Genomic DNA, 26,771 nt, shown 5'->3' with positions numbered 1-26,771 from the left:
TAGTTTCAGGAAAAGAGCTCTTTCTCTTCTGTGATGGATTCCTGTGATTTTCGCTATTTTCCTTGAAGTGACTAAGTAGATTAGTGGTTATGGAGTTGTTTCTCTCCTCCTTAAAGAAAAATCAGAAAACACTGGAGTTTACCAGAGAAGACAAATCCTGCAATTTAAAGGGACTTACTAATGGCCAAATGCTATAGAGTAGTTGCAAGTCTGGGTTTCAAAATGAGTCTGTCTGCTTTTGAATTCTGGTCTCACTGCTTACTAGCTGTCTGATTTTGGGAAAGTTACTTAAACTTTGTGTCTCAGCTTCTCAATGGTAAAATGGGAAGAGTGGTAGTACAGGCATACCTCAGAGATATTGCAGGTTTGGTTCCAGAACACTGCAATACTGCGAATATTGCAAGAAAGGGAGTCACACAGAGCTCTTGGTTTCCCAGCACATGTGAAAGATATATTTACACTATACTGTAGTCTATTAAGTGTGCAATAGCATTATGTCTGAAAAAACAATGTACATGCCTTAATTAAAAATACTTTTCTATACTGTAGTCTATTAAGTGTGCAATAGCATATGTCTAAAAAAACAATGTACATGCCTTAATTAAAAATACTTGATTGCCAAAAAGTGCTAACCGTCACCTGAGTCTTCAGCGAGTTGTAATCTTTTTGCTGATAGAGGGCCTTGCCTCGACGTTGATGGCTGCTGACTGATCAGGGTGGTGGTTGCTGAAGGCTGAGGTGGCTGAGGCAGTTTCTCAAGACAAGGCAGCAGTGCAGTTTGCTGCATCTTTGACTCTTCCTTTCATGAATGATTTCTCTGCAGCATGCAGTACTAGAGGTCTAGCTTTTGGCCTGTCTCGGCTTAAGGTGTTGCCTTCCTCACTAAGCTTAATCATTTCTAGCTTTTCATTTAAAGTGAGAGACGTGCGACTCTTCCTTTCACTTGAACTCTTAGAGGCCACTGTAGGGTTATTAGTTGGCCTAATTTCAATATTGCTGTGTCTCAGGGGATAGGGAGGCCTGAGGAAAGGGAGAGACAGGGCGTTGGGTGGGGGGGTGGGAGACAGGGGGGGCAGGAAATGGCTGGCTGGTAGAGCAGTCAGAGCACACACAACATTTATTAAGTTCACCACCTTATATGGGCATGGTTTGAGGCTCCCCAAAACAATTACAAGAGTAACATCAACGATCACTGATCACAGATCACCATAACAAATATAATAATAATGAAAAAGTTTGAAATATTGTGAGAATTACCAAAATGTGACACAGAGACAAGAAGTGAGAGAATGCCCTTGGAAAAATGGCGTGGCAGATTGCTCCAAGCAGGGATGCCACAAAACTTTCAATTTGTAGAAAACACAGTATCTGCAAAGTGCAATAAAGTGAATGCAATAAAATGAGGTATGCCTGTACTTCCCTCAAGAGGTAATCTGTGTAGATCAAATGCGATAATGCTTTAATGTGTTTTAGCTCAGTGCCTGACCTATAAAAATTACTCAGGAAATAATTATTGCTATTATCAGAATATTTGAACTAATTGGAATATAAGATCCTAGAATTTATGCCAATCAAATCACTGAGAAGATATAAGATTCTGGGCAAATTTCTAAATGGATCTAGTCCTCACTCAGCATGTTGCCTCATACACCATGCAGAGTGCTTCTACTTTTTTTTTCGCTGCACCCCTCAGCTTGCAGGATCTTAGTTCCCTGATTGGGGATCGAACTGAGGCCCTGGCAGTAAAAGTGCCGAGTCCTAACCACTGGACCGCCAGGACATTCCCCTCATGTTCTTCTTTTATCCATTCCTACTTTCCCTAAAAAAGTAGAAGCAGGGAATTCCCTGGGGGAACACAGAGGACCCACTACCTATCTCATGTCTAGTAACTTTCAGGGTGTAGGTGATGTTTGGGAGGTTGGTGGAAGGGGGCTTCTTCCTGTTCCTTAGAGTCAAGAAGTTGAAGAGCTGGGATGGATAGGTTATTGCTGACTGATACTTGTATGTTTGGATCTTAACTTTTTTGGTCCAGACTAAACAGAATCTTTGAATAGACCATTTGAAAATAAGTAAAATAATCACTTTTGAGGCAACCTTATGGAATTAACAAGAATGCTTCTCAGTCCTTACCAGACTTAATGTTCCCGTCATCTCGGCAGATGCCATTCCAACGGGTATATAATGATGCTGAATGAATATTATCACTGGTGTGCTTTACTTCCTCCTGTTTCTGCCGAATCTTCTCCCAGTTTCGGACCAAGAACACATGATGCTTTAATACGAAGTTTCTGTAAGGAAGGAGCTCCTTTATTTATCAATTCAATAAACATTTATTAATGTCTACTCTATGTAAGCCACTGTTATGATGACATAAATGAATACTTATCAGTGAAATCAGCTATTATAAAGAGAATTACATATGGAGAAACATTATTCAGTTTTGAATCTTGATTTATTTCACATAACACAAAACATTTCTCTGTAGTATTTACAAATATTTGACAAATACCACCTAAAAGCTGCAATAATTTTGGCAACTAAATCGGGGTGACTTGAAGGCAGAGCTTTATGGAGTATTTTTACAAATTCTAAAGGAAGTTGCCAAGATGAAGTATAGGCTTAGGATCAGCTATAACAAGGAGAACTGGAGTGGCAGATAAAGGCATAGATATTTAAGATGGATATGCACTGGGCAAACCATGTTAGCTACAGTGCCACCACATGGATCTCTAAAGTTAAATGAGTTATATGTAACTTGATTAACCCTACACAATTTTGATGATTCCATAATTTGATTTTCACCCTAGCATACATATAAACAGATGTGACCTTGAATAAGTCTCAAACTATGTGCCTCAGTAAATGGAGATTAGACTAATTTTATAGTTCCTGTCTTTGGCTGCACATTGAGACCACTTGGGGAGCTTTATAAACTACTGATACCTGGGTTCCACCTCTGAAAATTCTGATGCGAGTGTTTTGGAGCGTGGCCTGGGCATCGGGAGTTTTTTGTTTGTTTTTTGTTTTATTGCGGTACGCGGGCCTCTCACTGTGGTGGCCTCTCCTGTTGTGGAGCACAGGCTCCAGATGCACAGGCTCAGCGGCCATGGCTCACGGGCCCAGCCGCTCCGCGGCATGTGGGATCTTCCCAGACCGGCGCATGAACCTGTGTCCCCTGCATCGGCAGGCAGACTCTCAACCACTGAGCCACCAGGGAAGCCCCATCAGGAGTTTTAAAAAGCTCCCTAAGCCACTATGGAGCCGAAGTAGAGAACCACTGGACTTCTCTGTTTTACTGATTTCTATGATTCAAAGGGAAATAGAATGAAAGGGGCTAAAATTTAGGAAAGTTGTAAATAAGGATGAACTTTCTAAGATATTGGAGTGTATAGTTAGGGAAGATGTAGGAAATGTCCCAACACAATTTGAAAAATAGGACATACATATTTACTTCTCTTCTGACATGGACAAATATTATCTCAATATAGGGAAAAGCAAAGATGACCATTAAAGATCCTTTTTATTGCTCTGTTAATTTATCAACAAAACAGGGATTCTTAACCTTTTCTGTGGCATTCATTCCTTTGGCAGTTTGGTGAAGCCCATGTAACCCTCCTCTGAACAATGTTAATTAAAAGTGTTTAAAATTTTAAGTAACTTCAGGGACTTCCCTGGTGGTGCAGTGGTTAAGAATCCACCTGCCAATGCAGGGGACACGGGGTTGAGCCCTGGTCTGGGAAGATCCCACATGCTGTGGAGCAACTAAGCCTGTGTGCCACAACTACTGAGCCTGTGCTCTAGAGCCCAGGAGCCACAACTACTGAGCCTGTGTGCCACAACTACTGAAGCCGTGCGCCTAGAGCCCATGCACTGCAACAAAGAGTAGCCCCCACTCGCTGCAACCAGAGAAAGCCTGCATGCAGCAACAAAGACCCAACACAGCCAAAAATAAATAAATAAATAAATAAATACACAAATGAATGTTAAGTAACTTTTAGTACACAGGATTAAAAGGAAACTGAATAAACTGAAATACAGTTTTCAGAATATTTTTTTTTTTTTTTGCGGTACGTGGGCCTCTCACTGTTGTGGCCTCTCCCGTTGCGGAGCACAGGCTCTGGATGCGCAGGCTCAGCGGCCATGGCCCACGGGCCCAGCCGCTCCGCGGCATGTGGGATCCTCCCGGACCGGGGCACGAACCCGCGTCCCCTGCATCAGCAGGCGGACTCTCAACCACTGCGCCACCAGGGAAGCCCCAGTTTTCAGAATATTAAACAAAAACCCTGAAATTGTGATATAGAGATGAATCTTAATTTTTAACACATGACAAGATCTAGTGCTGGGTTTAACAACCATAGTAATTTTAAGATGGAAGTGAATGTAAATGATATTTTGAGATATCTGTAATACCTATAACATGATATGAAAACGTAAATATTGGTGACAAACTCATGGAAACTGCAACTACTATACACACACACACATATACACATCTTTTTCTTTTGCTTACAGTCACATTTGAAGGAAATGCTAAATTTCAGTTAGAAATTAGGGAAAAAATACTTTTTCCCCCCACCCAAGTTCACCCCTGAATCCTTGTTTAAAGCCTTCCTGCACAAAATGTCTCAACTATACAGATGTTTAATAATTTTTAAATTGTCAAGCAAGTCACATAACTTAAAGAGTTTAGGTAAGCAAATCTCCTTTTTACCTCTCCCGATTGGACATTGGCTTCATTTGTAATTGGGGGGTCAATCTTGTTGGAGTGTTGATGTTTTCACTGGGTTCCTCAGAAAGGTGGCCTCTCTAAAAAACAGATGGACCAGATTGCAGGAAAAACAAGATAAATCATGAATCACCTCAAAGAATATTAAAACAACTCTAAAGATGCCACCCTTTGGTATTTCCCTTATTTCAATAATTGCCTCTAAGCAACTATTTGGGGAAAACCATGAGATTATTATTCACCCTTTTCTTCAGCTTGTGCTTAGACTTCCTCTTCTCTTTTGACCGTCCAGACTTTTTATGTGTGGTCACTGGCTGGCTACTTTTGTTGCTGGTGAGTCCATTCATGCGTTGACTCTTGCCTCCAATGATTCCTCGACATTTCTCAAAGCCGCACTTACACAGTTGCTTTGAAGGGAAAGAGAATAATGCTTTTAGCCTGCAGTCTCATTTAAAAGTTCAAATAGAATGCCTGAGCATCTGGACACCCAACAATAAGTTTGAGTCAAGAAATTTTCATATAGAAGAACATAACTGGTTGAGAATAAAATAAATGGGTTTCTACTGTAGTAGAAAGGAAAGATTAAATTTTGGGAAAACTTCACCAGAAAAAATTATGAACTGACTGGAGACAAAAGATGATTGAGCAGTCTCTTCCACACAGTTCTGAAAGAATAACTGTGACCTATGTATCCTAGATAAGTGGAGTAAAGAGTGAAAAACTGTCTTCTCCAATGTATTTCTCAGTGGCTACAAATCAGTAACATTCACTGAAGGCCCATGTTATACAGAGTACTGTGACAAAGGTCATACACTCCTTTGAATTTATCATTCTTACCTGTTTTTCAACATTGAAAGAATGAAAGTTGTAATCATAAGTGAGTTCAGTACCAGCTGGCATATCTTTAAGAGCGTATAGTCCAATCCGGTATACTCCATTAACAGACCTGTAGAGAAAGGAATGAGTTAAAGGCAGACATTCATGATACCATGCCCAAAACCCAGAAAAGTTGGTATACTGATTTCAAATTTGTCTTTGTTTCTGCGTCCAATTACTCAAGTCTCCTGGCCAATCACTCCATCTTTAATCTCTCTTTTCTTCTACCTAGCCTATACAATACTGACAGACTAACAGTCCTAAATCAGTTTTCTGGAAAACATGTTTTATGTTGTCAAAGGTCTTAACTTTTCCTGCTTGGTATTCAAAGTCCTTCTAACACATGGCTTTAGTCTACTTACTAAACAAATTAAAATTACTTTCTATGGGCTACCTATAAAAATCTTCTAGTTCCTACTAATCTCCATCTTTCTAACCTATACATGAGGGTCTCTTTTGTTCTATTTTACCTATGTTATTAATGAGCGTTCATGTACTGTTTGTTCTAGATGCTTTCTATAATAACATATAATTACAGCTAACATTTATTGAGTGCTTTTTTTAATATTCTTTTCCATTATAGTTTATTACAGGATATTGAATATAGTCTCCTGTGCTATACAGTAGGACCTTGTTGTTTATCTATTTTATATATAGTAGTTTTTATCTGCTAATCCCCAAATCCTAATTTATCCCTCCCCCACCCCCTTTCCTCTTTGGAAACCATAAGTTTTTCTATCTCTGTGAGTCTGTTTCTGTTTTGTAAATAAGTTCATTTGTACATTTTAGATTCCACATATAAGTGATATCATATGGTATTTGTCTTTCTCTTTCTGACTTACTTCACTTAGTACGATAATCTCTAGGACCATCCATGTTGCTGCAAATGGCATTATTTCATTCTTTTTTATGTCTGAGTAGTGTATATATATACACCACATATTCTTTATCCATTCATCTCTTGATGGACACTTAGGTGGCTTCCATGTCTTGGCTACTATAAATAATGCTGTTACGAACATTATGGTGCATGCATCTTTGAATTAGTGTTTTTTTCCAGATATATGCCCAGGAGCGGGATTGCCGGATCACACCTAGTTTTTTAAGGAACCTCCATACCGTTTTCCACAGTGGCTGCATCAATTTACATTCCTACCAACAGTGTAAGAGGGTTCCCCTTTTGCCACACCCTGTCCGGCATTTGTTATTGGTAGACTTTTTAATGATGGCCGTTCTGACTGGTGTGAGGTGATACCTTGTTGTAGTTTTGATTTGCATTTCTCGAATAATTAGCAATATTGAGCATCTTTTCATATGCCTATTGGCCATCTGTATGTCTTCTTTGGAGAAATGTCTATTTAGGTCTTCTGCCCATTTTTTGATTGGGTTGTTTGTTTTTTTGTTACTGAGTTGTATGAGCTGTGTATATATTTTGGAAACGAAGCCCTCGTTGGTTGCATCGTTTGCAAGTATTTTCTCCCAATCTGTAGTTCGTCTTTTCATTTTGTTTATTGCTTCCTTTGCTGTGCAAAAGCTTATAAGTCTGATTAGGTCCCATTTGTTTATTTTTGCTTTTATTTCTATTGCCTTGAGAGACTGACGTAAGAAAACATTGCTGCAATTTATGCAGAGGATGTTTTGCCCACATTCTCTTTGAGGAGTTTTACAGTGTCATGTCTTGTATTTGTCTTTCAGAGTGCTTGTTATATTAGTTATAACTTACTTAGTCCTCCTAACAACTATATTTAAAAAGGTAGTATTATAACCCCCATTTTCTAAATGAAGAAGCTGATGAACAGTGAATGTAAGAAATTTGCCCTAACTAACACACCATTGTAAAGCAATTATACCCCAATAAAGATGTTAAAAAAAAAAAAAAAAAAGAAATTTGCCCAAAGTCACACAGCTAACAACTGGGGGAATCAAGTTTCAAATTAAGGCAGGCTGGCTTCAAAGTCTTAACCACTGTGCCACAATCATAACAGGTTATCTCCTTAATTCTCAGAACAACCTTATGAGATAGGTATTATAATCCCTATTTATACATGAGGTATTTGTGTATTACAGAGTTTGTTCACAGTCACATAGCAATTAAGTTGCATTAAAAATCAGGGGATTAAGGACTTCCCTGGTGGCGCAGTGGTTGAGAATCTGCCTGCCAATTCGGGGACACGGGTTCAAGCCCTGGTCCAGGAAGACCTCACATGCTGCGGAGCAACTAAGCCTGTGCGCCACAACTACTGAGTCTCTGCTCTAGAGCCCGTGAGCCATAACTACTGCAGCCCACGCACCTAGAGCCCGTGCTCCGCCACAAGAGAAGCCACTGCAATGAGAAGCCTGCACACCTCAACGAAGAGTAGCCCCCACTCACCGCAACTAGAGAAAGCCTGCGTGCAGCAACAAAGACCCAACACAGCCAACAAAAAAAAAAAAAAAAGAAAAAGATATATATACCCCTATGTTCATAGCAGCACTATTAACAATGGCCAAGACATGGAAACAACCTAAATATCCACTGACAAGATAAATGGATAAAGAAGATGTGGTGTATATATGCAATGGAACACTACTCAGCCATAAAAAAGAATGAAATAATGCTATTTGCAGCAACGTGGATGCAACTAGAGATTATCATACTAAGTGAAGTAAGTCAGACAGACAAATACCATATGATATCACTTATACATGGAATTTAAAATATGACACAAATGAACCTATCTAAGAAACAGAGTCAGAGACACAGAGAATAGACTGATGGTTGCCAAGGGGTAAGGGAGTGGAAGAGGGCTGGATTGGGAGTTTGGGATTAGGAGATGCAAACTGGTATATATAGAATGGATAAACAATGAGGTCCTACTGTACAGCACAGGGAACTATATTCAATACCCTGTCATAACCCATAACAAAAAAATATGAAAAAGAATGTATATATATGTATAACTGAGTCACTCTGCTGTACAGCAGTGTACAGGTAATTCAACTATCCTTCAATAAAAAATCAATAAAAAATATTCTTCCATTTTTCCATCTAGAAAGGTGATTGTTTCAATGGTGATATTCAGGTCTAAGATTCATCTTAGATTAAGTTGTGTGTGTGGATTGATGTAGGAGCCTACTGACTCAGCACCACTTATTAAAAAACCATCCTTTCCTCATTAAAAAAAAATTTATTTATTTATTTGTCTGTGTCGGGTCTTAGTTGCAGCAGGTGGGATCTTCGCTGTGGCATGTGGGAACTTTCATTGCAGCACGCGGGCTTCTCTCTAGTTGTGGCACATGGGCTCCAGAGTGTGCGGGCTCAGTAGTGTGGCGCACTGGCTCAGTAATTGCAGCATGTGGGCTCTCTAGTTGTGGCGCACAGGCTCCCGAGTGCACGGGCTCGGCAGCTGTGGTACGTGGGCTTAGGTGCCCTTGCAGCATGCGGGATCTTAGTTCCCCGACCAGGGATTGAACCCATGTCCCCTGCATTGGAAGGCGGGTTCTTAACCACTGAACCACCAGGGAAGTCCCCATCCTTTCCTCATTGATCCACAGTGAAACCTTAGTCATAAAATCAGGTGACAGTACATTTATGGGCCTTTGCCCAGACTCTCTATCCTATTCCATTTGTCTATTAATCTAGCCCAAGCAAATACGTACTGTTTTAATTAGTGTATCTTTACAGTAAGTCTTGAAATTGGTAGTTTAAGTCCTTAAATTTTGTTCTTCAAGATTATCTTACCTTTTTTAGATCTTTTGCAATTACACGTTTCAGAATCAGCCAATTTCCATAAAAATTGGATTTTGATTGGATTTGAATTTTTAGATCAAGTTGGTAAAATCAGACATCTCAAAAATATTGAGATTTCTAACCCATCAATATGGCATATTTCTCCATTAATTGTCCTTTTCCCCAATAATGTTTGGTGGTTTTCAGTATAGAGGTCTACAAACTTTCATTAAATCTATTCCTAGGTGACTAACGTTTCATGAAGTGAAACAGAGGTGGTGATAGTGGACACCGTTATAGAAAGTTGTTCATATTATTCTATTTTCTTTAACTATGTTAAAACACATGTAACAAAGTTTATAATCTTAACCATTTAAAAATGTACAGGGCTTCCCTGGTGGCACAGTGGTTGAGAGTCCGCCTGCCGATGCAGAGGACACGGGTTCGTGCCCCGGTCTGGGAAGATCCCACATGCCGCGGAGCGGCTGGGCCCGTGAGCCATGGCCGCTGAGCCTGCGCGTCCAGAGCCTGTGCTCCGCAGCGGGAGAGGCCACAACAGTGAGAGGCCCGCGTAACGCAAAAAAAAAAAAAAAAAAAAAAAAAAAAAAAAGTACAGTTTAGTGGTATTAAGAACATCCACATTGGACTTCCCCGGTGGGCCAGTGGTCAAGATTCTGCGCTTCCATTGCAGGGGGTGTGCGTTCAATGCCAGGTCGGGAAACTAAGATCCCACATGCCACGTGTGGTATGGCCAAAAAAAAAAGAACATCCACATTGTTGTGTAGTTATCACCACCATACAATCCCATAACTCTTTTCATCTTGTAAAACTGAAACTCTATACCTATTAAACAATAACTCCCAACCCCTCTTCCCTTCAGCTCCATACAACCACCATTCTACTGTCTCTATGATTTTGACTACTCGTAAGTATCTCATATAAGTAGAATCATACAGTAGTATGTTTCATTTTGTGCCTGGCTTATTTCACTTAGCATAATGTCCTCAAGGTTCATCCATGTTGTAGCACACTGCAAAACTTCCTTTTAAAGGGTGAATAATAATTCCATTGTATGTAAAAACCACATTTTCCTTATTCCTTCATCTATTACGGACACCTGGGTTGCCTCCATATTTTAGCTACTATGAATAATGTTAATAAAATATGGGGGTGCAGAGACTACCCTGGTAGTCCAGTAGGTAAGACTCTGCACTCCCAATGCAGGGGGCGCAGGTTCAATCACTGGTCAGGGAACTAGATCCCACATGCATGCTGCAACTAAGATCCCGCATGCTGCAATTAAATATGCCACAATGAAGATCCCACATGCTGCAACTAAGACCCGGTGTAGCCTAAATAAATAAATGAATGAATAAATAAATAAATATTTCTTTTTAAAAAAGGAGTTCCCTGGTGGTCCAGTGGTTGAGAATCTGCCTTCCAATGCAGGGGATGCAGGTTTGATCCCTGGTCAGCAGCCTAAATAAACAAACAAACAAACAAACAAACATTTTTTTTAAAAAAGGAATTCCCTGGTGGTACAGTGGTTGAGAATCTGCCTTCCAATGCAGGGGACGCAGGTATGATCCCTGGTTAGGGAACTAAGATCCCCACATGTCACAGGGCAACTAAGCCCATGCGCCACAAGTGAAGAGCCTGCGCGCTGCAACTACAGAGCCACACACTCTGGAGCCCGCGTGCCGCAACTAGAGAGAAGCTTGTGCACCACAATGAAGAGCCCATGTGCCGCAACAAAAGATCCCATGTGCTGCAACTAAGACTGACGCAGCCAAAAATAAATAAAAATTAAAATATGGGGATGCAAATATCTCTTTGAGAACCTACATTCAATTCTTTTGGGTATATACTCAGAAGCTGAATTGCTGGATCATAGTGTAATTTTATTTTTAATTTTTTGAGGAACCTCCTTACCCTTTTCCACTGTGGCTATACCATTTTTAGATTCTCAAGAGAGCATAAGGGTTCCTCTTTCTCCACATCTTCATCAGCACTTATTGTTTTCTGTTATTTTCACAGTAGCCATTCTGAGGGTGTGAAGTGGTATCTCATAGTTTTGATTTGCATTTCCTTAATGATTAGTGATGTTGAGCATCTTTTTATTTGCTTATTGGCCATTTGTACAATCTTTGGAGAATGTATATTCAAGCCCTTTGTCCATTCTGAATTGGGCTGTCTTTTTGTTGTTGAGTTTCAGGGTTCTCTATATATTCTGGATATTAATACCTTATAAGATAAATGACTTGCAAATATTTTCTCCCATTCTGTGGGTTGCCTTTTTTTTTTTTTTAATTAATTTATTTATTTTTTGTCTGTGTTGGGTCTTCATTTCTGTGCAAGGGCTTTCTCTAGTTGCGGCAAGCGGGGGCCACTTTTCATCGCGGTGCGCGGGCCTCTCACTGTTGCAGCCTCTCTTGTTGTGGAGCACAGCCTCCAGACGCGCAGGCTCAGTAGCTGTAGCTCACGGGCCTAGTTGCTCTTTGGCATATGGGATCTTCCCAGACCAGGGCTCGAACCTGTGTCCCCTGCATCGGCAGGCAGATTCTCAACCACTGTGCCACCAGGGAAGCCCTGTGGGTTGCCTTTGTACTCTGGGAATAGTGTCTTCTTTTTTAAAAAAATAAATAAATTTATTTATTTATTTATGGCTGTGTTGGGTCTTCGTTGTTGCGTGTGGGCTTTTCTCTAGTTGGGGTGAGCGGGGGCTACTCTTCATTGTGGTGCGTGGGCTTCTCATTGCAGTGGCTTCTCTTGTTGCAGAGCATGGGCTCTAGGCACACGGGCTTCAGTAGTTGTGGCACACGGGCTCAGTAGTTGTGGCTTGTGGGCTCTAGAGCTCAGGCTCAGTAGTTGTGGCGCACGGGCTTAGCTGCTCTGTGGCATGTGGGATCTTCCCGGACCAGGGTTCGAACCTCTGTCTCCTGCACTGGCAGGCGGATTCTTAACCACTGCGCCTCCAGGGAAGCCCGGAATAGTATCTTTTGATTTAAAATTTTTTATGAAGTATACTTTGCCTATTTTTTCTTTGGTTACCTGTGCCTTTGGTGTCATATCCAAGAAATTATTGCCAAGTCCACTGCTGTGAAACTTTTGTTCTATGTTTTCTTCTTCAACTTTTATCGGTTTAGGTCTTACATTTAGGTCCTTGACTGGTTTGAATTAATTTTTGTATACGGTGTTTGGTAAGGGACCAACTTCATACTTTTGCATGTGGATATTCAGTTTTCCTAGCACCATTTGCTGAAAAGACTATATCCCTTTTCCACTGAATGGTGTTGGCACAGTTGTAAAAAAAATCATTTGACCAAATATGTGAAGGTTTATTTCAAGGTTCTCTATTTCATGGGTCTGTGTGCCTGTCTTTATGCCTATACCATACTGCTTTGATTACTATAACTTTGTAGTAAGTTTTGAAATAAAGAAGTGTGAGTCCTCCAGTTTTGTTCTTTTTTAGGATTGTTTTGGTTATTTGTGTGTGGGGGGGTCCCTTGAGATTCTATATGAATTTTAAGATGGGTTTTCTATTTCTGAAAAAAAAAGAGAAGTCTTTGGGATTTTGATAGGGATTGCATTGAATCTGTAGGTCACTTTGGGCAATACTGACATTTTAGCAATATTAAATCTTCTAATGAACATGGTATGTGTTACCATTCATTTATATCTTTAATTTCTTTTAGCAGTGTTTTATAGCTTTCATTGTACAATTCTTTCACCTCATTGATTAAGTTAATTCCTAAGTACTTCATTCTTTTTCATGATACTGCAAATGGAACTGGTTTTGTAATTTCCTTTTCAGATTGCCCACTGTATATAGAAACGCAACTGCAAGAGACTGTACAATATACAAATAGAGAAATTTTTATTCTTCTTTTCCAATTTGGATGCCTTTTATATTCTCTTTCTTGTCTAATTTTTCTAGCTAGAACTTCCAATATTATTTTGAATAGAAGTGAAGAAAGTGGGCATCCTTGTCTTGTCCCTGATCATAGAGGAAAAGCTTTCAGTCTTTCACCATTGAGTATTATGTTTGCTGTGGGTTTTCATATATGGCTTTTATTATGTTCACGTAGTCCTTCTATTCCTATTTTGAGTACTTTAAAAAAGTTATTTCATTTATATTTATTTTTGGCTGTGTTGGGTCTTTGTTGCTGTGCGTGGGCTTTCTCTAGTTGCAGTGAATGGGAGTTACTCTTCGTTGAGGCGTGTGGGCTTCTCATTGCAGTGGCTTCTCTTGGTGTGGAGCACGAGCTCTAGGCACGTGGGCTTCAGTAGTTGTGGCGCGTGGGCTCTAGAGCGCAGCCTCAGTAGTTGTGGCACACGCACTTAGTTGCTCTGTGGCATGTGCAATCTTCCTGGACCAGGGCTCGATCCTGTGTCCCCTGAACTGGCAGGTGGATTCTTAACCACTGTGCCACCAGGGAAGCCCTTGTTGAGTACATTTATCATAAAAGGGTGTTAAACTTTGTCAAATGCTTTTTCTGCATCAACTGAGATGATCATGTGATTCCTTTTCCCCTTCATTTTATTGATGTAGTGTATCACACTGATCAATTTTCATATGCTGAACCATCTTTGCCTTTCAGGATTAAATCCCACCTGGTCATTGTGCATAATCCTTTTAATATGCTGTTGAATTCTGTTTGCTAGTATTTTGTAGAGGACTTTTGCATGAATGTTCATAAGAGGTATTGGTATCTAGTTTTCTTGTAGGGTCTTCACCAAGCTTTGGTATCAGGGTTATGCTGGCTTCATACAGTGAGTAAGGAGGTGTTTCCTTCTCTTCAATTTTTTGGAAAAGTTTGAGATGGGATGGTATTAATTTGGTAGAATTCACCAGTAAAACCATCAAGTCAAGGGCTTTTATTTGTTGGGAGATTTCTGATTCAATATCCTTACTAGTTATAGGTCTATTCAGATTTTTAATTTCTTCATGATTTAGTCTTAGCAGGTTTTGTGTTTCTAGAAATTTGTCCATTTCAACAAGATTATCCAATTTTTTGGTGTACATCTGTTCACAGTACTCTCTTATAATCTTTTTCATTTCTGCAGAATTGGTAGTAATGTCCCCACTTTCATTTCATTTGTCTTTTAAACATTTATTTGGCTGCTCTGTGTCTTAGTTGCAGCACGTGGGATCTTTCAGTTGCAGCATGCAGGATCCAGTTCCCTGACCAGGGATAGAACCCAGGCCCTCTGCACTGGGAGCATGGAGTCTTACCAATGGCACCACCAGGGAAGTCCCTCATCTCATTTCTGAGTTTAGTAATTTGCGTGCCTTTTTCTTTGCCCATCTAGTTTTAAAAAAAATTATTTTCTTTCTTATTTTTTTTGGTGAGTTGGGTCTTAGTTGCAGCACACATGGTCTTTGTTGTGGCACATGGGAGCTTAGTTCCCCAACCTGCAACTTCTGGATTGGAAGGTGGATTCTTTTCTTTTTTAATTAATTAATTTTTGGCTGCGTTGGGTCTTCGTTGCTGTGCGTGGGCTTTCTCTAGTTGTGGCGAACGGGGGCTACTCTTCGTTGCAGTGCACGGGCTTCAGTAGTTGTGGCTTGTGGGCTCTTGAGCACAGGCTCAGTAGTTGTGGTGCATGGGCTTAGCTGCTCCATGGCATGTGGGATCTTCCCAGATCAGGGCTCAAACCCATGTCCCCTGCATTGGCAAGCGGATTCTTAACCACTGCATCACCAGGGAAGTCCCAAGGTTTGTTGACTATGCTTATCTTTTTGAAGAACCAACTTTTGGTTTCATTGATTTTCTCTATTGTTTTTCTATTCTCTATTTCATTTATCTCTGCTCTATATTATTTCCTTCCTTTTGTTAACTTCAGGTGTAGTTTGTTCTTTTTCTAGGTCATTAAGTTGTAAAGTTAGGTTGCTGATTTGAGCTCTTTCTTGATTTTTAATGTAAGCATTTATAGCTATAAACTTCCTACTTAGCACTGTTCCTGCTGCATTCTATAAGTTTTGGTATGTTGTGTTATCATTTTCATTCATATCTAAGTATTTTCTAATTTCCTTTGTGATTTCTTTTCTGACCAACTGGTTTTGTAAAATTTCCAATTTCCTTTATGTTACTGATTTCCAACTTCATCCACTGTGGACAGAAAAGATACTTTCTATGATATCTGGCTTTTAAAATCTATTGAGACTTAATTTGTGACTAACATATAGTCTACCCTGGAAAATGTCCCACGTGCACTTGAGAAGAATGTAAATGCTGTTGTTGTTGGGTGGAGTAGTCTGTAATATCTTTTAGATCTAGTTGGTTTATTGTGCTAAGTCCTCTGTTCCTTACTTATCATCTTTCTGTTTGTCGTATTCATTACTGAGTGGGGTACTGAAGTCTCCAATTATTATTGCAGAATTGTTTATTTCTCCCTTCAATTCTGTCAGTTTTTGCTACATATATTTTGAGGTTCTGTCATTATGTGTGTAAATGCTTACAGTTTTTGTATCTTCTTGTGGAAACTTTCTAAAAAACACATGTCCTTCTTTGTCTCTTGTAACCTTTTTGGGTTTAAAGTCTATTTTAGCCATTCGTGCTCTCTTTTGGTTACTATTTACATGAAATATCTTTTCCCATACTTTCACTTTCAACCTGTTTGTGTCTTTGGATGTCAATTGAATCTCTTATACACAGTATATAGTTGGATCATGTGTTTTTACTCTATTCTGCCAATCTATTTTAAAAATTGAGGTATAATTGAGATAAAATATTATAATAGTTTCAGGTATAACATAATGATTCATTATATGTATATATTGCAAAATGATCACCACAATGAGTCTAGTTAACATCCATCACCACACATGGTATCAAACTATTTTCTTGTGATGAGCTCTTTAAGATTCACTCTCTTGGGCTTCCCTGGTGGCGCAGTGGTTAAGAATCCACCTGCCAATGCAGGCGACACAGGTTCGAGCCCTGGTCTGGGAAGATCCCACATGCCGTGGAGCAACAAAGCCTGTGCACCACAACTACTGAGCCTGTGCTCTAGAGCCCGTGGGCCACAACTAGTGAAGCCCACATGCCTAGAGCCCGTGCTCCACAACAAGAGAAGCCACCGCAATGAGAAGCCCACGCACCGCAACGAAGAGTAGCCCCTGCTCGCCACAACCAAAGAAAAGACCGTGTGCAGCAACAAAGACCCAACGCAGCCAAAAATAAAATAAAATAAAATAAATTTATATATATATAAAAAAGATTCTCTCTCTTAGCAAGTTTCAACTATACAATGTATTAAGTATAGCCACCATGCTGCACATTACATCCTCATGTCTTATTTTATTTGGAGCACCTTCACCCATTTTTCCAAGCCTCCAAACCCTTAACTCTGGCAACCACCAATTTGTATCTAACAGTTGTTTTTTTTTTTAAAGATTCTGCACATGAGTGAGGTCATGTGGTACTAGTCTTCCTGTCTGATTTCTCATTTAGCATAATGCCATCAAGGCCCATTCATGTTGTTGCAAATGGCAGTATTTCCTTCATTTTTATGGCTGAATAATAGTCCATTGTAGATATACACATTTTCTTTATCCATTCATCCACTGATGGATACTTAGGTTGTTTTCATGTCTTAGCTACTGTAAATAATCATGCAATGAACATGGGAGTACAGATATCTTTTTGAGTTAGTGTTTTCACTTCCTTCAGATAAATACCCAGAAATGGAATCGCTGGACTGTATGGCAGTTCTATTTTTAAATTTCCGAGAAACCTCCAGTTTTTGATAGTGGCTGCACCAATTTACATTCCCACCAACAGTGCACAAGGGTTTCCTTTTTTTCACTTCCTAACACTTCCTACTTCTTGTCTGTTTGATAATAGCCATTCTATGAGGTGCATTTGACCTGCATTTTCCTGATGATTAGTGACATTAAGCACCTTTTTATGTACCTGTTAGCCACCTGCATGTCTTCTTTAAAAAGATATATATTCAGGAACTTTCCTGATGGCCCAGTGGCTAAGACTCCGCATTCCCAATGCAGGGGGCCAAGGTTCGATTCCTGGTCAGGGAACTAGATCCCACATGCTGCAAGTAAGAGTTTGCCTGCCGCAACTAAAGATCCCGCCTGCTGCAACTAAGACCTGGTGTACCCAAATAAATAAATAAATATTGAATAAAAAAAGATGTATATTCAGATTCTCTGCCTATATTTAATTGGATTTTTTTTTTGCAACTGACTTGTATGATTTCCTTATATACTTTGAAGATTAACCCCTTATCAGATTTGCAAATATTTTCTCCCATTCTATAGGTTGTCTTTTCATTTTGTTTAGGGTTTTCAGTACTGTATAGGAACATTTTAGTTTGACTAGTCTCACTTGTTCATTTCTGCTTTTAGTGCCTTCCTCCTGGTGTTAAAACCCAAAAAATATCATTGCCATGACTGACGTCAAGGAGCTTACCCTCTGTTTTCTTCTATGAGTTTTATGGTTTTAGGTCTTACATTCAAGTCTTTAAGTTGATTTCTGTGTATGTTGAAAGATAGTGGTTCAGTTTCATTCTTTTGCATGTGGCTATCCAGTTTACCCACACCCTTTATTGAAGAGACTGCCCTTTCCCCGTTGTATATTCTTGGCTCCTGTATAATAAATTGGCCATACATGCATGGGTTTATTTCTGGGCTCTCTATTCTGTTCCATTCATCTATGAATCTGTTTTTCTGCCAATATCATACTGTTTAGATTACTACAGCTTTGTAATATAGTTTGAAATCAGGAAGTGTGATGCCTTCAACTTTGTTCTTCTTTCTCAAGACTGCTTTGACTATTTGAGGTCTTTTGTGGTTCCACAAAAAGTTTAGGATTATTTGTTCTATTTCTGTGAAAAATGCCATTGGAATTTAATTTTTATTGCACTTAATTTGTAGGATGCTTTGGGTAGTATGGACGTTTAAACAGTATCAACTCTTCAAATCCATGAGCACAGAATATCTTTTCATTTATTTGTGACTTCTGTAAGTTCTCTCATCAGTATCTTACAGTTGTCAGTGTACAGGTCTTTCACCTCCTTGGTTAAATTTATTCCTAGGTATTTTATTCTTTTTGATGCTATTGTATACAGGATTTTAAAAAATTTTTGATAGTTATTAGCGTATGGAAATGCAATTGATTTTTTAAAAAATAAGCATTTTATTAACTATTCATTTATTTATATTTTTATTTATTTAATTTGGCTGCGCTGGGTCTTAGTTGAGGCATGTGGGATCTTTAGTTGTGGCATGTGGGATTGTTAGTCACAGCATGTGAACTCAGGTGCGGCACGTAGGGTCTAGTTCCCCGACCAGGGACTGAACCCAGGCCGCCTGCATTGGGAACATGGAGTCTTACCCACTGGACCACCAGGGGAGTCCCCGCAACTAATTTTTATATTTGATTTTGTCTCCTGCAACTTTACTGAATTCATTTATCAGTTTCAAGAGTTTTTTGGTGGAGTTTTTAGCGTTTTCTATATATATTATTTCATCTGCAAATAGAGACAGTTTTACTTCTTCTTTTTCAACTGGATGACTTTTATTTATTTTTTCTTGCCTAACTGCTCTAGGTAGGACTTGCAGTATTATGTTGAATACAGGTGGTAGTAGTGGGCATTGTTGTTTTCTTCTTGATCTTAAAGGAAAAGCTTTCAAACTTCCACCTGTTGGCTTGTCACATATGGCCTTGAGGTACATTCCTTTACCCACTTTGCTGAGAGCTTTTATTATAAATGATGTTGAATTCCATTCTCTTCTGGAGAGTTTAATCTATTTGCCTTTAAATTAATTATTGATAAGGAGGGAGTTACCTCTGTCATTGTGCAATTTGTTTTCAATATGCCCTATAGCTTTTTGTCCCTCATTGCCTGAATTCCTGTCTATAGTATTTAATTTTTTGGAGTGAAATGTTTAGATTCCTTCTTAATTTCCTTTTGTACATGTCTGTAGCTACTGCATTTGTGGTTATCATGAGGATTACACTGAACATCCTGAAGTTATAACACTATAATTTTATTTATAGCAGCTTAACTTCAATTAACATATAAAAACTCTGCTCCTTTACAGCTCTTTCTACTCCTTTCAGTATCACAAAATTACACCTTTATAACTGTGTGCACAAAAAATAAACGAATAATTCCTTTAAATGCATTAGTCTCCTAAATTATGTAGAAAACAAAAAGTACAGTTACAAACCACTGTAACAAAATTCTAGCTTTTATAATTGCCCATGTATTTACCTTTATTAAGATTTTTTATTTATCCATATGGCATGAAGTACTGTCTAGTGTCCTTTCATTTCAACTTGCAGGAGGCTCTTGAGCATTTTTGCAGGGTAGGTCTAGTACTCACAAATTCCCTCATCTTTTGTTTATTTGGGAATGTTTTGATTTCTTCCTCACTTTTGAAGGACAGTTTTGCCACATACAGGAATCATTTTAGCATGTTGTATACACTGGCCCACTGTCTTCTGGCCTCCAAAATTTCTGATAAGGACACTGCAAACTTTCTTACTGAGGATCTACTGTACGTGATGATTTGCTTGTCTCGTGCTGCTTCCAAGATTTGCTCTGTCTTTTGAAAGTCTGGTTATAACGTGTCTTGGTATGTGTCTCTTTGAGTTCATCTTACTTGGAGTTTGGGAAGCTTCCTGGAATTTTTTTTTTCCCTGGATATTTATATTCACATCTTTCATGAAATTTGGTAAATTTTCAACCATTATTTCTTTAAATATTCTCTCTGCCTCTTTGTATCTGTCTTCTCCGTCTGGAACATCCACAATGCATATGGTTGTTCTGCTTGATGGTGTCCCACAGGTCACTTAGGGCTCTCTTTTCTTCAATCTTTTTCTTATTCCTCAGGCTTGATAATTTACATTGTCCTCATCTTCAAGTTCACTGTTCCTTTCTTCTGCCTGCTCAAACCTGCCTTTGAATCCATCTAGTGAGTTTTTCATTTCAATTACTGTACTTTTCAGCTCCAGAATTCCTTTTTGGTTTCTTTTTAGGCTTTCTATCTCTTTACTGATATTTCCATTTTGTTCCAACACCATTTTCATGACTTTCTCATGAAAGAAAGTTTTTTTCATGACAATTTCCTTTAGTTCTTTGAGCATGATCAGGGCAGCTGTTTAAAAGTCTTTGTCTGATGTATCTGCCATTAAAGTCCATTTTAGGTTCAGATTCTACTGAATTATTTTTTTGCTTTGAATGGACAATACTTTCTTGTGTCTTTGTATTCTCTGTGATTTTTTTGTTGAACACTGGACATTTGAGTTGAATAATGTGGTAACTCTGGAAATTAAAGATTCTCCATCCAGTTTGCTGTTTTTTGTTATTTTGATTGCTGTAGGCTGTCTCTGTGCCAAGGACCAGCCTCAGGTGTAAACTTAGTGTCTTATGTCTTTTCCAATCCTTTCGTTGGATATGGGCAGTCACTGTCTATTTCCCCTCATATATGCAGTTGTTTCTGAACGTCTTAGTCTTTAATCTCTGTCCCAAAAGGGGAAAAGCAAAAAATGAAGGTGGCGAAAAGAGGGCACCCTTAAAATCTCCTGGGACTCACTTCAGCTGGAGGGAGAGGGACTTGCAACAATGGTGGAGGTACACAGTGGCTGCCTGCTTCTTTGCACCTCTGTGATCAGAAGAAGCAATCAAAGCATAGGTACCTAATATTTGGAGAACAGGGTCCTTTTTATCCACCCTAGCATTTGCAAGCTGTATGCAAGATATTTCAGGAACACTTGCACAGCTACCTGCCATGTAGCTATGGGTAGGGATGAGTAGCTGCTACTGTGCTAACACCTCAAATTGACTGAAATGATCCATAACTGACCATCTAAAACTTCCCCTGGATGTTACAAGCCTTCAACAGACCCCAGAGTTCCAAAAGAGTTTTATCAAACATATTCTGCTAGTGCAATTGTCTAAAGGGAGACAGATTCCTTGTGCTTCTTACTCTATCATCTTCTCAGAATCCTCTCCTATCATGTTATCTTTTCTGAACTATTTTTCAGATGCATTTTTTCATTCTCAATTAGATTATAATCTATTACTTTTATTTTTATTTCTCATTGTAACAAATCCAGTGAGGATGTGATAAATATGCTAACTGTATGGATGTGAGAAGAACCACATAACACAGTGCTTGGCGCATAGTAAGCAGTCAATAAATATTAGGTATTATCTCACACACACAAACACACACACACACACACACACACATAAATGTTACATTCTCCTGGGAGTGAGTAGTTACGATGAAGTGTGGAGAAATAGTACGAGCTTACTCTCTACCTGGAGGCTCTGGTATAATAAGGAATTGCCTGAGCTGCTTTGTGTAAGCTGACTAAAATTGTGGAAAGATCAGTCTCTGGATGTCCTCAAAGCTTTCTGCTCTGTTGGAGTCTTGTCTTCACCTTCCCCTGCTTTCTTACCATTTCTGCATTTCACAATTTGGGTCACAGCTGTGGTTGATGAATCGGGCCTCATTTCCCATGCGGTAACTGTCAATCACCATCCCACTATCCAGGTTCAGACAATAGTGGTCACTGTGATTATGATACTGCTCAATCATCCTATTCCTAAAGAGGAGAGAAATGATTGAAAGCCAATTAATGATTAAGTTGAAAGTAAATTTCAAATATTTCATTTTCCATACTAATCTGGTAACTTTGCCATTTTACTGGAGTATCATTTACCAACGTACCTGAACTCCTGTTCGCTGACAACCTCCCCTAGGTATTCAATGATGAACTGCCCAGCTTTTAGGGGTTCTTTGGTTCTGATTCCCCAACCTTTTTCCTCAGCTCGAAATCGTTCTAGACATTGCACCCACTCATGCCTCTGTATCCTCTGGTTACAGCACTGCTCACCACAGGGGCAAGTGTTGGGGGAACACTCAGCAAAGATCATTCTAGAAAGAAAAGGAAAAATTGTATGTCAATTAACACTACACAAAACCTTCATGAACCCATTTTTTACATAGGAATTTAAAAAATGAATGCATAAAATTAATTTTTATTTTAATAAGGTTAGATTGGTTAACAAAGTTAACAAGGTAATAATGTCTAAGTTCAAAAATAATACTGAAAATTTCCAAGTCAAAGTGCAAACACTGATGCCTCTTATACATTAATGAGTTAATTGTCCACTCAGCATCCTGGGTAAACACTATCATATTTAGTTCTGGGCTAAGAATATATGAACTGTAACCCATCGAGGAATTAATAATTTGATGATTACATTGCACTATTGTTTTGAAGTAGCTCATAGCCATTTACAGATTTTTTTAAAAATTGTGGTAAAATACACATAAAATTTACTATAACATTTACCATCATAACCACTTTATTTTTAAATACATTTGTTTATTTATTTTTTGTTGCATTGGGTCATCGTTGCTGCGCTCAGGCTTTCTCCAGTTGTGGCGAGCAGGGGCTACTTTTCATTGTGGTGCACAGGCTTCTCATTGCATTGGCTTCTCTTTGTTGTGGAGCATGTGCTCTAAGCACGCGGGCTTCAGCAGTTGTAGCATGTGGGCTCAGTAGTTGTGGGTCATGGCTCTAGGGCACAAGCTCAGTAGTTGTGGTGCATGTGGGATCTTCCTGGACCAGGGCTTGAACCCGAGTCCCCTGCATTGGCAGGGGGATTTTTTTTTTCTAATTTAAAAAATATTTATTTATTTATTTACTTATTTATCTTTGGCTGCATTGGGTCTTTGTTGCTGTGAGTGGGTTTTCTCTAGTTGCAGTGAGCAGCGGCTACTTTTCGTTGAGGTACGTACCAGGGCTCGAACCTGTGCAGCCTGCATTGGCAGGCAGATTCTTAACCACTGTGCAACCAGGGAAGTCCACAGTTTATAATTTAAAGTACTTATTGGGGTTTCCCTGGTGGCGCAGTAGTTCAGAATCTGCCTGCCAATGCAGGGGACACGGGTTCGAGCCCTGGTCTGGGAAGATCCCACATGCCGTGGAGCAACTGGGCCCATGAGACACAATTACTGAGCCTGTGCGTCTGGAGCCTGTGCTCCTCAACAACAGAGGCCGTGACAGAAGCCCACGCACTGCGATGAAGAGTGGCCCCTGCTTGCCACAACTAGAGAAAGCTCACACACAGAAACGAAGACCCAACATAGCCATAAATAAATAAATAAAAATTTAAAGTACTTACAGGGTTGTTTGATTTATTCTTCAGAAAGATATTATCTTGGGCTTCCCTGGTGGCACAGTGGTTAAGAATCCACCTGTCAATGCAGGGGACATGGGCTCGAGCCCTCGTCCGGGGAGATCCCACATGCCACGGAGCAACTAAGCCCATGTGCCACAACTACTGAGCCTGCGCTCTAGAGCCTGTGAGCCACAACTTCTGAAGCCCACGCACCTAGAGCCTGTGCTCCACAACAAGAGAAGCCACCGCAATGAAGAGCCCGCGCACCGCAACGAAGAAGAGCCCCTGCTCACCGCAACTAGAGAAAGCCTGCGTGCAGCAACAAAGACCCAACGCAGCCAAAATAAATAAAAATAAAACAAATAAATTTATTAAAAAAATATTATCTTTATCTAAAGGGCAAACAGCCCACAGTGTCAAATCATATAAATGAGCAGTAAGCAGAGAAAATATCCTCTGGACTATACTTCAATTTAAGACAATCAGGGAGTTCCTTAGTGGCTCAGTGGTTAAGAATCTGCCTGCCAATGCAGGGGACACGGGTTCAAGCCCTGGTCCAGGAAGATCCCACATGCTGCGGAGCAGCTAAGCCTGTGTGCCACAACTATTGAGCCTGTGCTCTAGAGCCTGCGAGCCACAATGACTGAGCCGGCATGCCACAACTACTGAAGCCCGCGCACTTACAGCCCATGCTCCACAACAAGAGAAGCCACCACAATGAGAAGCCCGTGCACAGTAATGAAGAGTAGCCCCACTCGCTACAACCAGAGAAAGCCCACGTGCAGCAATGAGGACCCAACACAGCCATAAATAAATAAATAAATAAAAGAAGAATAAAAATATATCAAAAAAAATTTAAGACAATCAGCTTAACTTGTAAAGACACTGCCTTACTGTCAAATTCACCACAGTTATTCTTTGTTTTGCTGATTTCTTTGCTGCATGGATATTGACGAACACCCCTCCTAGAACTGTCCTACTATTTTCGGCTTTGTTGATCTTTTATGATAATGGACTTCCCACCTTTACAATAACAATTCCTTTTTTTTTTTTTTAAACGGGGATCCTTTCCTCCTCTCTACTTTCCATGGCATATTCATCGCTCCTCTTTTCTTCAGAAGGCTTATTCATTTTCATGGCTTTTAAAAATAATTAATTAATTTAGTTTTTGCTGCGTTGGGTCTTTGCTGCTGCTCTTTGTTGCGGTGCTCGGGCTTCTCATTGCAGTGGCTTCTCTTTTTGTGGAGCATGGGCTCTAGGTGCGTGAGCTTCAGTAATTGTGGCACATGGGCTCAGTAGTTGTGGTGCACAGTCTTAGTTGCTCCACAGCATGTGGGATCTTCCTGGACCATGGCTCGAACCCGTGTCCCCTGCATTGGCAGGCGATTCTTAACCACTGCACCACCATGGAAGTCCTATTCTGTTTGTTTTGATAAATGACCAAGATAAGCCCTTTAACTGTATAAACATGTATATAAACATTCATTGTCTGGAAAACAAAACCATAAAGTTACCAAAATCTGAAAGTAGATGCTGCAAACTAACATGGGAAGATTTTGATTTAGCAATGTAAACTGCCATTACCTGTGGTCACAATGCCCTTGAAAAATTAGAGAATTTTCCCCCCCTCTAAATATAGATCATCTGATTGCTCTTTCTCTTACACGGTAAGATTTAAGATTAAACAATCATTGAGGAATGTACTAATGTGATTGACTTCACTAGCTATGGAGGTCAGACCATTCCTGTAAATGGAAATGTGTTTTCACTTAAATGAAATGAATGTTCCTACTCTGAATCATGCTAGGTCAGGAAGGAGTAAGCCTTGGAGGTGGGGGAGAGGATCATTCCATCCCAACTTTTTGGGACCAAGAATCTGAGGAACCAGGGTTCTTCTAGAGCAAAAGGTGAATGCTCCTAGAGATTCTCATTGGTGGGCAAGTGGAAGTGAAGTGCTCTCAACAAAGTAGCATAGATAGACTCTAACAGGGAGTTAGACAGGGGCCCTGATGTTTAGTTTAGGGCCTGTGAACTCCAAAAATAATCACCACTGGTGGCATAAGTCTCACCAGGTAATATACATTTATCTTCCCCTAAGTATTCAGTTTTGTTACACACCATGTCTATCCTTTTGGAGAGGTGAAGGAGTGGGCTCTGTATGTGCTATGAGCAAATGGGTACAGCATTAAAAAATAGCTTGAGGGCTTCCCTGGTGGCGCAGTGGTCGAAAGTCCGCCTGCCGAAGCAGGGGACACGGGTTTGTGCCCCGGTCTGGGAAGATCCCTCATGCCGCGGAGCGGATAGGCCCATGAGCCATGGCCGCTGAGCCTGCACGTCTGGAGCCTGTGCTCCGCAACGGGAGAGGCCACAACAGTAAGAGGCCCGCGTACTGCAAAAAAAAAAAAAAGCTTGAAATGAATGACAAGACTCTGTTCCAGGGAAAGAGGAATGTTCTGGAGCAGCAATGGGTTTGATATGGATGGTGTACAGAAACAAATACCCACCAAGGAAGATCTGTAGTATTTATAAACAGTGTTGGTGATTCCTAGAAATTGTTTGGAAGAAAGGAGGACAAGTGTTTAAAGTCTTTATTTGAAGTAATTGTAAAACCCCATTATTTGTTTTAAAAATACTCCTGGGACTTCTCTAGTGGTGCAGTGGCTAAGAATCTGCCTGCCAATGCAAGGGACATGGGTTCGATTCCCTGGTCTGGGAAGATCCCACATGTCACGGAGCAACTAAGCCCATGCGCCGCAATTACTGAGCCTGCACTCTAGAGCCCTCGAGCCACAACTACTGAGCCCACGTGCCACAACTACTGAAGCCTGCGCACCTAGAGCCCGTGCTACGCGACAAGAGAAGCCACTGCAAGGAGAAGAACACGCACCGCAATGTAGTCCTGGCTCGATGCAACTAGAGAAAATCTGCGCTCAGCAATGAAGACCCAATGCAACCAAAAATAAATAAATAAATAAAAACTAAAAAAATATAGTCCTGAATCAAGTGTTCCCTGGGCTACTTACAAGTAAGTACAATTCTACATATGAGTCTTGCATGGATGCGAAAGTGGATCCTGCCAATCCTTTAACTCCTCCACCCCCTTAAATATTTACAGAACTCTGAATACAAAGACAGGTAAGACAAAGCCACTCATGTGGGATCTTCCCGGACCGGGGCACGAACCCGTGTCACGAACCCGTGTCACCTGCATCGGCAGGTGGACTCTCAACCGCTGCGCCACCAGGGAAGCCCGCCACCCTACATTTTAGATAGCTCCATTTAACTGAATCTTTA

At 40.1% G+C, this 26,771-nt stretch overlaps 1 protein-coding gene across 5 annotated transcripts in view; it reads right to left on the bottom strand.

The window, feature by feature from the left end:
- Nucleotides 1-26,771, bottom strand: part of ASH1L (ASH1 like histone lysine methyltransferase) — a 210,802-nt gene that overhangs the window by 14,360 nt on the left and 169,671 nt on the right. For all 5 annotated transcript variants that reach the window (XM_024748118.1, XM_024748117.1, XM_024748116.1 and 2 more), the window contains 6 exons: nt 22,018-22,224; nt 21,746-21,892; nt 5,564-5,672; nt 4,969-5,133; nt 4,712-4,806; nt 2,131-2,288 (listed from right to left, as the gene is read on the bottom strand). In XM_024748118.1, coding sequence (XP_024603886.1) covers nt 2,131-2,288; nt 4,712-4,806; nt 4,969-5,133; nt 5,564-5,672; nt 21,746-21,892; nt 22,018-22,224 — 881 coding nt within the window. The remainder of the gene's footprint in view (nt 1-2,130; nt 2,289-4,711; nt 4,807-4,968; nt 5,134-5,563; nt 5,673-21,745; nt 21,893-22,017; nt 22,225-26,771) is intronic.

The sequence above is a fragment of the Neophocaena asiaeorientalis genome, unplaced genomic scaffold (assembly GCF_003031525.2).
Source record: "Neophocaena asiaeorientalis asiaeorientalis breed wild unplaced genomic scaffold, Neophocaena_asiaeorientalis_V1.1 scaffold76, whole genome shotgun sequence".
NCBI lineage: Eukaryota > Metazoa > Chordata > Mammalia > Artiodactyla > Phocoenidae > Neophocaena > Neophocaena asiaeorientalis.
Note: the sequence above shows the minus strand (reverse complement) of the source record. Positions and strands in the feature narration are given on the sequence as shown.